The sequence below is a fragment of the Olea europaea genome, chromosome 8, assembly GCF_002742605.1.
Source record: "Olea europaea var. sylvestris chromosome 8, O_europaea_v1, whole genome shotgun sequence".
Classification (NCBI taxonomy): Eukaryota; Viridiplantae; Streptophyta; class Magnoliopsida; order Lamiales; family Oleaceae; genus Olea; species Olea europaea.
The window spans coordinates 19,411,537-19,424,422 of NC_036244.1; the positions used below are offsets into that span (position 1 = coordinate 19,411,537).

At 34.2% G+C, this 12,886-nt stretch overlaps 1 protein-coding gene and 1 long non-coding RNA gene across 4 annotated transcripts; one reads left to right on the plus strand and one right to left on the minus strand.

The window, feature by feature from the left end:
* The first annotated feature begins 2,560 nt into the window (after positions 1-2,560).
* Positions 2,561-9,645, plus strand: LOC111399109 (probable UDP-3-O-acyl-N-acetylglucosamine deacetylase 2, mitochondrial). 2 transcript variants are annotated; one of them, XM_023026348.1, is made up of 8 exons: positions 2,561-2,685; positions 2,769-3,080; positions 4,238-4,444; positions 5,203-5,304; positions 5,747-5,811; positions 8,447-8,591; positions 8,818-8,900; positions 9,325-9,645. In XM_023026348.1, the coding sequence occupies exons 1-8, from the start codon at positions 2,623-2,625 to the stop codon at positions 9,395-9,397; spliced, it is 1,050 nt and encodes a 349-aa protein (XP_022882116.1). In that variant the 5' UTR covers positions 2,561-2,622; the 3' UTR covers positions 9,398-9,645. The 2 variants fall into 2 exon arrangements, with proteins under 2 accessions (XP_022882116.1, XP_022882117.1); XM_023026349.1 differs by lacking the exon at positions 8,818-8,900 and having other exon boundaries at positions 2,563-2,685.
* A 380-nt stretch (positions 9,646-10,025) lies between these two features.
* LOC111399110 lies at positions 10,026-11,942 on the minus strand. Of its 2 annotated transcripts, XR_002703532.1 has the most exons (3): positions 11,215-11,942; positions 11,064-11,092; positions 10,026-10,981 (listed from the first exon to the last, which is right to left on the minus strand). It is a non-coding gene; the product is annotated as an uncharacterized LOC111399110 (long non-coding RNA). The 2 variants fall into 2 exon arrangements; XR_002703531.1 differs by having other exon boundaries at positions 10,026-11,092.
* Between the last annotated feature and the right edge of the window lie 944 nt (positions 11,943-12,886).

Genomic DNA, 12,886 nt, shown 5'->3' on the forward strand with positions numbered 1-12,886 from the left:
CGCTGCTACAATTTTTCCTTTATTTTTCTACATAGCTATAATTTTAATTTTTATGCTTGTTTGATGGTGCTTATAAATTATGACTCATATGGAATATGTCAATAATATGTGAATAGTAAGCTATGAATTTTTAGCCAAATTAAATTATAATTTGAGCTTTGCCAAACATTCAACGGAAATAGCAAATTTGCTAATGACATTTTTCCGTTCAATCCTATTAAAATGACTGGCTGGTAATGTCTTGTTAATATGTTTTGATAAATGATTCAAGAGTGTAATCATCCCCGTGTACTTTAATTTTTCTTTTCTTCTTCTTCTTCTTCTTGGTCAAATTTTTATTTTTATTTTTTTAATTTTTTGCATTATTGTGTTTGTTTATTGCATTATTGTGTCATTGAGTCTCTTGATTTAGAATATCCATTTTTCATGCTAGTACGTTATCGTGTTACATAAACATAATGGTTAACATAATCATTAACATAATGTTACGTGGCAATACGTTATTGGACTGTTTAAAATACTATTAACTTTTTCAACCAATCATATCTTGTCAACACCTATTATGTCACCTACTCTATGGCTTAGTAGCATTATTTTTTTGAATATGTTTCAAATTAAAGTGTACATAGAATCACTTTTTATTTACACATTTTGTGAAATTTACAAGTACCACTTACACGTATTACTCATTTATATCTAATTTGGATAGTTATACATATTAAATAAATGGGATCAAACAACTTACTTATTATCCATATGAAATCACTCTACATCCCGCAATATGTCATCACCACCATCGCCATTATAGAATACGAATAAAGCATCACATTGCTAATTTAAAATCATTCTACACCATCGTCACAATAAGTAACATGTTACATTACTCGCTTGAATCATTCCACCACTTTACTATCGCCATCACTGTCATAGACACAACAAGATCGTCATCAATTTCGATCTAAAATTTTGAAACTCGTTTAAGCTAAACTTTGAAACTTTTTTAAGACCAAAATAATAATAATAAATAAATAAAATGTGTCCATAAACCATTTTTTGCGTGGAGCATATTTAGGAAAATTGATGCTACCCACACCTCTTAGTCCTACTATAATACAAAACTCCAATTAAAACATAGCAAAATTTAAGAAGTCAAGTCCCTTGTACAAGGGAGATTGCTAGGGAGACAGGTGTCGCTTGTGCATTGTTAAGATATGTATATATTTTTTTATATATTCAAGGTTCAATAAATATGTGTCGCCTATCCCTTGTTCGCTTGGCAATTCTCTCTGTATGTATAGTAGGATTGCAATTTAAATTTTTCATAATGAGTCGAGAATCTAAATCATTGTACCAAATATACCATGCATTTTAGAAAATTTCTATAGCATTCTTACTGTTCGAACTCAACCATACCTTTGTTTAACCCATTTTGGAAAAAAATATTTTTTTTTTTTAAATAGTGATTTATTTGAGAACACGTGGTTAAAATATAATTAAAAAATGGGAAAATTGCAGTAGAGGCTCCAAACCTTTAAAATATTAGCAGACTTTCTCCAAACCTTTAATTTGTTGCAACTGTCACCCCAAACCTTTCAAAACATTGCGACGGAAGACTTTTTTTTACGATTTTCATCCAAATGTCTGTTAGTTGACTAAAAAATTTGATTTTGACCATACTTTTAATATTTTTGAAAGGTTAAAATAGTAACTTTTCATCTATTACATTAAAATAAGTTAAAAATTAGATTTTAAAAAAATAAGAAATTAGAAAATAAAAACCAATCGTCCACTTCCTCCCATGCCACCCCAACCCAACCCAATCCAACCCAACCCAAAATCAGTTCCTAACCACCCCCCACCTCCGCCTCCGCCTCCACCTCCACCTCCATATCCATCCCCAACCAGAAAAATTCAAACCAAAATATAACTCATAGAAATATAAAGATAAAGAAACCATTATGCAACACACAGATCTATGGTTAAAAAAATGGATTTTCTGTGGGTCACCTCCAATATTAAGGATGTATGGTGAAATCAACGTAATGTTTCACAATCATATATGCTGCTTCCCGTGCAATTTTCCAAGGGATGTTCGTTTTTATTGCTAGTAATGGGGAAAAATCTTCAGTTTTGGAGAGAGGCAACCACCCATAAAATCGCAATCTCTCCACAATCCTCATTCTTCCCTTCCAAGCTTATTTCTATGGGTTACATTATGATTTGGGTCTTTATGGCTGGGAATGAAGGTGGAGATGGAGGAGGCGGTGGTCGGGAATTGATTTTGGGTTGGGGATGGGAGGAAGAAGACGATTGGTTTTTATTTTCTAATTTCTTTTTGTTTAATTTAATTTTTAATTTATTTTAATGTAATAAATGAAAAGTTACTATTTCACCCTTTCAAAAATATTAAAAATATGATCAAAATCAAATTCTTTAGTCAACTAACAGACGTTTGGATCAAAACCGTAAAAAAAGATATCCGTCGCAACGTTTCAAAATGCTTGAACGACGATTGCAACAAACAAATTAAAGGTTCAAGAAAAGTTTGCTAATGTTTCCTCTGCTGAAAAGTGCGTAGGTATTCTTCTTTAGCGGTTCGACTTCCTCCAAGGGACTCCGAAAATGACAGTCGGCGGAGGCGCTTTCAGTTCACTCAAGTTCTCCTCCCTCATCTCCTGGAAATCTGTACTCTCTTTCCACTCCTTTCTTTCTCCACGAGTGTTCACTTCTTAACAAATCTACACGTGAATCTGTATCTGTTATTGCAGACAGGTAAGTTGCAGCAAACAGTAGCCAACTGTATAGAGAGAACTGGACCAGCACTTCACTCGGGCAAGCTCTCAACCGTCAAAATAGTTCCAGAGTCTGCCCGTACCGGCCGGTATTTCGTTTTCAGGTCGAATATTGTTCGCGCATCGATTGATCACGCTGTGAAAGAGACTCCTCTATGTACTACGCTGTCTAAAGATGGGTATACAATTCGAACAGTCGAGCATTTGCTCTCGGCTCTGGAGGCCACTGGCGTTGATAATTGTCGCATTGAAATTGAAAGCTGTGACCCCTGTGATCGATCGGTGGAGGTAATTTGTTTGGATTTAATAATGTAGTTGTTATATTTTATGAACTTATGAAACTGAAAGGATAATAAATTTGGAGTTCAATTCTCAATTTACGCAAGAGATTGCGAGCAGTAATCACTATGGCTTCTATAATTATGGAACATGTAGACAGGAAATATCTAATTCTGGCCGAGAAATTTATGGGTGGTGCTGTTATGCTGTAAAAGTGGATCCAATCTTATAGGTTTAGCTTTCCAAATACTGTAAGATTGAGCCAATGAATAGCTTTAGTATGGAGTTGGCCGGTGGTGGTAATCTGGTAGGGGCACCGTGTTAGGTTTGCTCGATAGATTTTCGCAATTCCTCAAGTACCTGGAGAGGGAGAATATGTAGCATTTAGGGTTGAGTCTTCAATTTTTGAGGATTTGATTCTTTCTTTCTTTATTGATTCACTTTTGTTATGCGTTTTATTTGTTGCTATCAAATAAAAGCCCCCAAACATGAATTTGACAGTACTAGAATAGGAGTGTATCATCTGGTATTTACTATAATTTGCTTCTTCAGTTGCATACTGAAATATAAGTTTTTGTACAAGTGCAGTTGCACTTTGGGTGTAAAAGACATTTGGGTTTCAGTATGCTGTGAAACAATCTAGCTCATTCATGAATTAGTTGAATGATGGAGAACTTCTCATCCCCAACAGAAGAAAAGCAAGATATATTTTCTAAAAGATGTCCTTATTGAGCTGAGATTCATCAAACATAACAGTAATGCACTAATGCAGTATGGAAATTGTAAATTTAAATAAGAGCTTGGTTAAGAGAGATTTTTTGTAAGGAGAAATGAATTTTTTGGAGAATGCATGGTTAAAAGTAGAGAAGGTTAGGTTATTATAGAATATATGGTTGAAAATGATTTTCAAAACATCTATCTCAAACAAGCTCTCAATAAGCCAAATTTTAGACAGCTTTCACATTTTGTAGAAGACATTAATAATGAACAGTTCAATACTCACTCACAAGGATTCGAAAAACTGTGAATACTCGTATGTTAGTAATTTCCACTTGTTTAAATAGAGAATCAATCTATTTTTATGAATTGATAAAAAAGCTCCTGCAATGGAATAAAGTGCATGAACTGGTATTGTCATTAACTTTTTATTAGACATGCTGACACAGGTTCCTGTTTTTGATGGGTCAGCAAGAGAATGGGTGGAGGCAGTTGATCAAGTTGGATTAAATGTGGCCATAGATTGTGGTGGTAACAGCTGTGAAAAATTGGCACCTTTTCTAAACGAACCCGTTCATGTGCGAAAAAATGATTCTTTTATTGTGGCATTCCCTCATTCAAAAGTCAACATCACATATGGCATTGATTTCCCACAGGTAAAGTTTCTGATATATTTGTATATGGATGTCACATTAAAATTGCAAATTATACATGCTCTGTTGCTGTTACATTTTTTTATTATTTTTTTATTTTTTTATTTTTTGCATATATTGATTCTGCTTCACAATAATCGTAGTTGTAGATGATGTATAAAGTGCTCTTGTTATCGACCTAATACTTCACCTAGGAAAGACTATATCAACCTATCTGAATGAATCGCAATCATATGCAAAAATAAGTTCTTACCAAAATTTATTTGTAATTTTGATATTTGAATATCAATTTTAACCATCAAATTCAATCTGAATCTGCGTTCATATGTTCATACCAGAAATAATCTGTAAATTTTGGTTCAAGAATGTGATTACGTAGCTGTTGTTATCTTCCTGCCGACTTGTTTACAACAGGAGAGAGAGTCATTAGATATGTGAAGTCAGATAGAGAATCATTAGCAATATATTAATTACGTCATTGTTCTGTGATGTACAGTTCACCTATTGTAGCTGAGCATGAAGTGCCTTTATTGAGTAACTAATTCTGCAGAAATATTCCACCAGTTTGGCACATTCTCTCCTTGCACTTTCTTACACCTCCTATATCAAACATCAGATTTTTGGTGGCTTACTATTGAGAGTGGTCTATTTTTTGTCACACAACACCAATATTTAGGTGTGCTCTCCCATATAGCTAGCTTTATGTAGCATCATACAGCAATCTAGTACTGTTCTTGTTCTATCGAAAACATTTCTTGCAGGCACCAGCTATTGGCCGTCAGTGGTTCTCTTCCACCCTGTTGGATGAATCTTTCTACTCAAAGCAAATAGCTTCTTCAAGAACGTTTTGCATTTACGAAGAGGTGAGTCGTGAATCTCATTTTTGGTTTGCCATCTCTCTCTGTTTGTTATTTTTACAATTGAATACACGATCCAATTTACACTTTGCACTTAGTTTCGTACGGTCACTTTTCTGATCTGACTAAGCTTGCTGTAAAATATAATTTTCCAATTATATTGATATGATAAGGGAATCTCATTTCAAGGTATCATATATTAGGTGAAATTATGGTGGGTTGTCTTTTATTATGGAACCAATGAAATTCTATTGTCTGCTCCCCTAACGAACCTTTTGACGTACAGTTTTTTTCTCTGAATACATTTTGTTGTAGGGTACTGATGAGATATAAATTTTCAATGTAAATATGTAGGAGCTTAGGCATAACTAACCTATTTTACAGATTGCACAACTTTTGTGTATTTATGATACCTTCTGCTGGAATCTCAGTTAAAAATTCCTTGCAGGTGGAACATATGCGAAACTCAGGACTTATTAAAGGGGGTTCAACAGAAACTGCCATAATCTGTAGGTGAGAGATACTTCTCTACTTATATATATGTTAACAATTGGAGGGAATAAAATTTCACACATACAATAATAGTCTTGAATCTTTAAGAATGGTTGGTTTTGTCGTTAAATTGTAGCATAACCAATTTTATTTTACTCTAATAAAAGATTGTTGTGATTCTGAGGTTAAACAAGAATGAGACTTGTGTCTGTCATTCACACTTTACATCCTCTGCTTGATACTTTAAAATGCCTGTTGAGGGATTGTTTATGTTGGACTTTTCATTTATTTTAGTCTTAGGTCATTATGGTGAAAGGTTTTAGCATTGTCGATTTACTCGCTGCATTGCTAAAAGCCTAAAATGTAGAAGATAGGTATTTATTTATTTTTTACTTGGGGGTGAAAAAAGAAATAGTGTCAAAGATTTGTTTAATAGTGTTATGTTATGAATGTAGATTGAGATGGAGTTACATTTATCTTATTGGCTTTCATGACAAATAGAGCGGGGGGCTCATGCTCTTATTGGCTTATGATGAGTGTGTAGCACAGAAAAATATTTTCATTTCGCACCGAGATGAGAGACACACAGAACTGTGAACCCCCAGGTGTATATAAGTTACCTTAATTTACCTATGCTACAGTTAAAAATGGAAATTCAACTAAATCATGAATGAAGTGGATGATTCTTGGGGGTAGTTAAACTTTTGCTATAAAATATACATTACAGTGTTCATGCTTGAAATGCATTTATACTGAGAAAAGAACTTAATGGGCTCTTAATAGTTAGCACTTGTTTGGCCCCTATTATAATGAGCATTTGGAAAAAATGCATTTCGGAATAGTAATTTTTGAAGAATGTGTAGCTAAAATAGAAGAAAATGTTTTTGGGTTACCTGTAATATTATTTTATTGGAGAATGTTTTGTTGATAAGAAGAGGGAAAAAAATGAATTATAGGTCCCGTTTGGTACACATTAATGTAAAAATGAAAATAAAAAATATAGCCGTTACGGGCCTACACAAGAGATAGAAAGTCAAATATGGTGGCTTAATATGATGGATAACAGTCATATTTTTCATTTTAACGGGCAAATAATGGGAAACAAAATGTGGCATAATCTTAATGGAGGTCAAAATGGGGCTTAATATGCTTGTTTATATTAATGTTCTAGAGAAATTTAGATGCTATGAACTACTAGTTAAAGTTTTTTACGCATTTTATCCAAATCCACAACGTTTCCGGGTTACATCATATTGGCCTGGAAACTAAGAGTGGTTCTAAAATTATGGAATTTTTAGTAAAATCAAATTTATTTCAATTATCTTTGCAAAACCATGAATAGTCATGAAACTTTCATTTAGAAGTTGTTTTTTCCCAACATTTTTGTCATTATTTTGAGGGAAAAAAATTGATTCTATCTTGTTTATGAAAAACCTCTTAAAAGTTTCAATCTCGTCATTCTGAAAAGCATAAATGAACCCTTAAACTATGCAATGAACTTTTCCTTATGGCATTTAGATCTCTGATGCTCAGACTCTTCGAAATAGTCGGAGTACCTATGTCAGACACGACATGGATATGGGTATGGAATATGTGTCGGATTCTCCAAATTTTAACTGGACACGTCATTGCTTTTGCTTATTCTTCTTTCTTTTCTTTTTTTTTTTCTCTTTTCCTTTACTTTCCCTTTTCTTCTTTCTCGTTTTTGCTCTCTAGAAACTTAGCGTTGCAGCCGAGAGGGTGGAGAAGGACAACGGTGCTAGTTTTCCCTTCTTTTTCTTCTTCTGTCTTTTTTCTTTCATTTCTTCCTTTTTTCCTTCTTTCTCTCTTTGTAATGGTGGTTTAGGGTTTCATTTGTACAAAATGAAAATGGGTTCCATATAATGTTACTTAATGCTCCACTAAGTCCAATTTGTAATTAAATTTCTCATTTTTTATTCTATATAACATTTAGTAATTCCCATGATTGAAAAGTAAACCCTAAAACTCTTTTTTTTTTTCGCCTTAACCCTTATTCAATGCTCATTTTTTTCTTTAATAATTTTTTATTTTGGTCTATTTAAAATGACATTTTGGATTAGTAAAAAAAATTGAAGTTTGAAAGACGTATGCACATACCCGTGTCCAAAATTTGGATTATTTTTAGTTATGTCCCCGTATCCTACATTTTAGAAAATAAAAGATCCGATACTAAAATATATACCTATACCTGATATTTATACCCGAGTTCAAGCATCATAAATTTAGATTCAATGAATTTACCTCTGGGGCAAGGGTTGGAGGGATGGGGGTTACATTTGCTGAATAAGAAAGCTTGCTTTAAATGTGGTCTTAAAACTGCTGGTGTCGAAAACTTCAAATTTTGATCTTAGAAGCAACTTTTCAAGTTTTCAGGTTGGCTGGCATGTTATCTCCTGAATTCCTTCTATTATCTCTAATACATGTTATATATTCAAGATCCCTTGTTCTTTCTTCTCCAATCTCTACTACTGTATTGTAGACATTTTTCAACATTTATAAGCATATACACAAGGGTGTTTATAAAATATAATTTTTTTTTCCAATGAGAAATGAAGTAGATATTTTGGCCAATTCTCTCTCTTCCTTATCTGGGTCTTGCAATTGATCTGCTTGCATATATTGTTGTCTTATTTAGTGCCACTAGAGGCTGGTTGAATCCACCGTTACGTTATGGTGATGAGGCTTGTAGACACAAAGTTTTAGATCTTATTGGCGATCTTTCCCTTTTTGCAAAGGATGGCAGTCAAGGGCTTCTGGTGGCACACATTGTAACTTATAAGGTCCTTCTCTTTCCCTTTTTTTTTATTTTTTTATTTTTATGACCGTGAGTATTCGAGTTAACTTACGCGCACCTTGACTAATCCAACGGGGCCTTGAAGTTTACTACTGGGTACTCACCTCAGTGGTCCTGAGGGGATTAGAACTGGTGGCCATTAGGGGGCAAACCTAAGACCTGAAAATTATCATTCTTACGAGGTTTGATTTGATTTACTTTTTCTCACTTAGAATCACTTACGAGAAGCTGTAGCATTGCTTTTTCTAAAGGTGTACATTTGGGTAAATTATATGTACAAGCAGTTACACATATGGTAAGTTAATAATTAAAGATAAAATGTCAAAATGACTGGAAATGATATGTTGTATGTAATAAAACTATCCGGATGTAAATCTTTAACCAAAACTCATTTAAATTCATATCTAATCATGTTGAGACATATTTAAATCAATGTCTTAAATCAACATAACATTGTATTATGTAAATTTATCAATCCTTTCGAACTAAAAACTGTGATCTTTATGTGTGCTAGCTGTGGATATCATGTTGTGATTGATTTCATGTCTATTTCAGTTATGTTCCAAGAAGGCATACTTGACCATGTCGTTAACTAGCATTTCCTTCTATTAGTTGATTACCTTAAACAAATTTGTCAATAAAATGTCCAACCACGGAGAATCTATTTTGTGAGTATAATGTATTTGATCCAAGGGTTAACTGCACTTATATCTTAACAGGGTGGACATTCATTGCACACGGAGTTTGTTCGTTGCCTATCAGGAATCAATAAAAAGGATGGTACTTAGCTGAGCAAAAAAAACTAAGCTTCGGTTTTTCATTCCGTCGCTTATCAAGAAGCTCAAAGCTTGAAAATGGAATTTTTATGTCACAGAACTACTTATATGAGGAGTATAGAAATGTGGCTAGTTTTAAAATTTGTCGAGGAAGATATCTGTTGCCTCCTACATTCTATAACATCCTTTTTAACTTTGTACATTGGCCAAAAATATGACATAATTGCTGTGTATCTAATAAAATATTCCTTGTGTCATTATTTATTGGCTTGGCTTTCTCTAGAGTAATTTTATGGCTTTCTTTACAGGAATCGCCAAAACCAATATACACAATTGAGCTAATGTCTGTGCCCATAAAACATGAATAATATTGCCTAATTGACCTGTTAATAAATCCCTATGTTTTTCACTCCTCTCTTTAATTTCGCCTCTGGATATTAGACAATGCAAGGCAGGATGCTATATAATGAACTTGTGAATCACATTCACTGGTAGGATTAATCTTTGGTTACATTTGTTTCACATTTGAAACCTAGCGTAAAGCCCTTATGTTTATTGAGCAACTAGCCTCTTGTACTGTATTCAAATGCTTTATTTACGACTAAGCATATTTTCGAAGAATGGAATGTTCCAACTCAATAACGTCAAGAATTCCTGGCTACTGCGTTTCACATATTTCATTCAGAAAGCAGTGACTTTCAAAAACTTCCGAAGGCATATTGCAAAAAGTTGCCACAATATACACAAATACCTGGGTACTTCGATCACCATTCTTACCCTAGCAATGGAATCATAAAATTTTACAGGGATGGGATGTAAAATTTCCTGCCTTGATTAGACAAGCGAAAGTACAAGTTGAAGTGATTTTCTTCGCTTTGTTTACTCATGGTCTTTCCCCTTGTGGATGTCACGCTTGCAGACCGGACAGTGTGCCTCCATCTTGAGCCATTTCACAATAGACGACGAATGAAAATGATGAGTGCAGTGAATAGCCCGGATCGCTACTGCATCCTTATATGCAGCATTCCCGCAAGAAGGGAAAACTATAAGGTGTGACTATTCACAAATAAATTTGTAATGCCGACATGAAAATTCTTAAATGGATGATGTATCCATTTTCATTTGCTAACTGTTCATCTGAACCAGAATGAGGCGATTTCCCAAGAAACACTAGGAATTACCTCCGGTAAAAAAAGTACTGGCAGGTAAAAGGAGGCCACGACGGAGATGATGGATGAGAACTACTACTCTGACTACAGCTGCGATTTCTAAGCGGGATTTTCAGTCATCTATCATTTTTCTTTCCCTACCGAGTGAAGTGCCCCATAAGGGCGAGCTATATGTAACAATTTCGCGAGCTGCGATTGAACAGAACCTTCCAAGTGCATCCAGTAGGAATCAAACCTAGGAATTTTCCTGGTTGGGCTCTTTACCCGAGTCTGAAAAACTCTACAGCAAAATCAAACTATATTACTAGTCAAAACATAGGGAACTTACTGAATCTCCACGTTGAAGTATTCGCTCCTTTGCTGTGTACCGGATTGGAACCATTCTGCCAGCTTCAACGCCTAGCTTGCCCTCATCCTTAAAGGTCTCAAACCTGTATTTGGGAAGGATGCTCAAATTCACCTCCAACTCACCTTCCTGCATATTAAATCAATATTAGGATATCGATATAGTACCTGAGCAGATCACCCTCTGTGGCAGTATCCTGCATTCAGATAACAGCCAAAGCACCGGGTTAATAATCAAAATTTATCTTTGAAAACAGAAAAAGAACAAATATACAAAAGAAAAATTGACATGAATCTACAGAATATGAAAAGTCTCAACCTTTACAAGCCTGTCTAGGGAAGCAGCGCTTTGTACAATGGGATCTGAATCAGTGGAAAGCTTATACAGGGCTTCAAAATTCTGATTGAAGAGCACTAAAACATTTCCTCTCACAACCTGCAAATTAGCAAGAATGAACGAAATCCAAAATTGATATGCATAAAGAAGAAAAACATAAATTACTAGATTCGTGTTTAGTCCCTCGCCTTTGCTATGTTGTACAAAGCTTCACAGGCATAATAACGAACTCTACTATCTTGATCAGAAAAGGAGTACAAGATTGGTGGAACAATTGGCTGATAAAATAGACACAAAGCAGTAAAAAAGGCAAATTGCAGAATCAACAAAAAGAAAACTAATAAACAAGAGAATTCGTAAGCAAACAGTAATCAGTTAAAGCAAACCAGGGGTGACGTAGAAAATAGAAATCATCCAATTAAGTATCTGCATTGCATTTCTTTATCCATCGAAGAAAAATCATTTAACAACAAAGTGCATAAGTCAGAAAGTTGGAGAACAATGGGTTGCAATTTTGGAGGGCAAAATTGATATGATAATCAAAATTGAAGGATCAGATTGTACATGACCAAATTTGAAGGGCCTGGCATGCAATTATATGGAGGACTAAGCTAGATAAAAGAAAGGAAGAGAGCCCGCACGCATATAAAGACCTTTTGATCTATTGAGACAAAAATGGTCTCACGGCACGCATGCTACCTTTCAGCTGGGCAATTTTGCCAGTTTCGCGTGAATTACTTAGGTTGCAAATTTTGAATAGTTTTGCAAGTTTTCAAAGATAAAAAAGCAGTAGCTTGTGATTCTTCTTGCTCTCTCCTCTCCTTTCATTTTTTCTTTCCCATTTCCTTTCATTTTTCCCCCTTTCTTTTGATTTCTTTCTTTTTTTTTTTTTTTGGTCAAAAACCAAGAGCACAGGAGAATACCCTTTAATTAACCTTTTTTTTATAAAAGCGAAGTCACTTTTATTTCGAGAATTGTACAAATAAAGACATTTATTAGGTGAAAAGGATAATTAGCATTCATGGACATATCATGCTGAATAAACTCGTATTTATTACAAAAGTGATGTAATGACGTATGTCTTGAGAATAGTGTGAAGAGAAAAAGACAAATTCTCCAATGAAAAATGCGTTTATTGGGTGAAAAATACAATTAACGTTCACGAGCATATCAAACAAGATAAGTTCGTCAAAGAAAAAGAGCAATTAACATTCACGAGCCTGTCACGCTCGGCAACCATGCTGCCCAACATGTCACGTTGAACAAGCTAAGATAGAGCTTCTCGATCTTAACAAAGTACAAATATTGCTAATGTAATTCGACTTTTTTTTCTCTTTTGTTTAGTAAACTTTTGCACTTTTTTTATAAAAATATTATTACTATTGAATTGATTTTCATCCAAACTTGGGCCAATTTTCGAACATACTTGGCCTTTAAGTATGGCTGAAAGTTGCCAACCGATGGCATTGCATTGGACCGTGCAGGTCAATGATTGCCATATCGCTATCAAACTTTGCACCCGTTTAAACCCAATTCTCTAAAAGCTTCAAACTCATTTTCAATCATATATAATTTTAATATTAAATATTACATATTATACTTGTTAGCACGGTTTAATACTATTTACCAAAAATGCTATGAGTAAAATAATGAA

Coding starts and splice junctions, on each gene's coding strand:
- LOC111399109 (XM_023026348.1), top strand. CDS start 2,623: ATGACAGTCGGCGGAGGCGCTTTCAGTTCACTCAAGTTCTCCTCCCTC. Junction 2,686..2,768: donor CCCTCATCTCCTGGAAATCT/GTACTCTCTTTC, acceptor CTGTTATTGCAG/ACAGGTAAGTTGCAGCAAAC. Junction 4,445..5,202: donor ATGGCATTGATTTCCCACAG/GTAAAGTTTCTG, acceptor CATTTCTTGCAG/GCACCAGCTATTGGCCGTCA.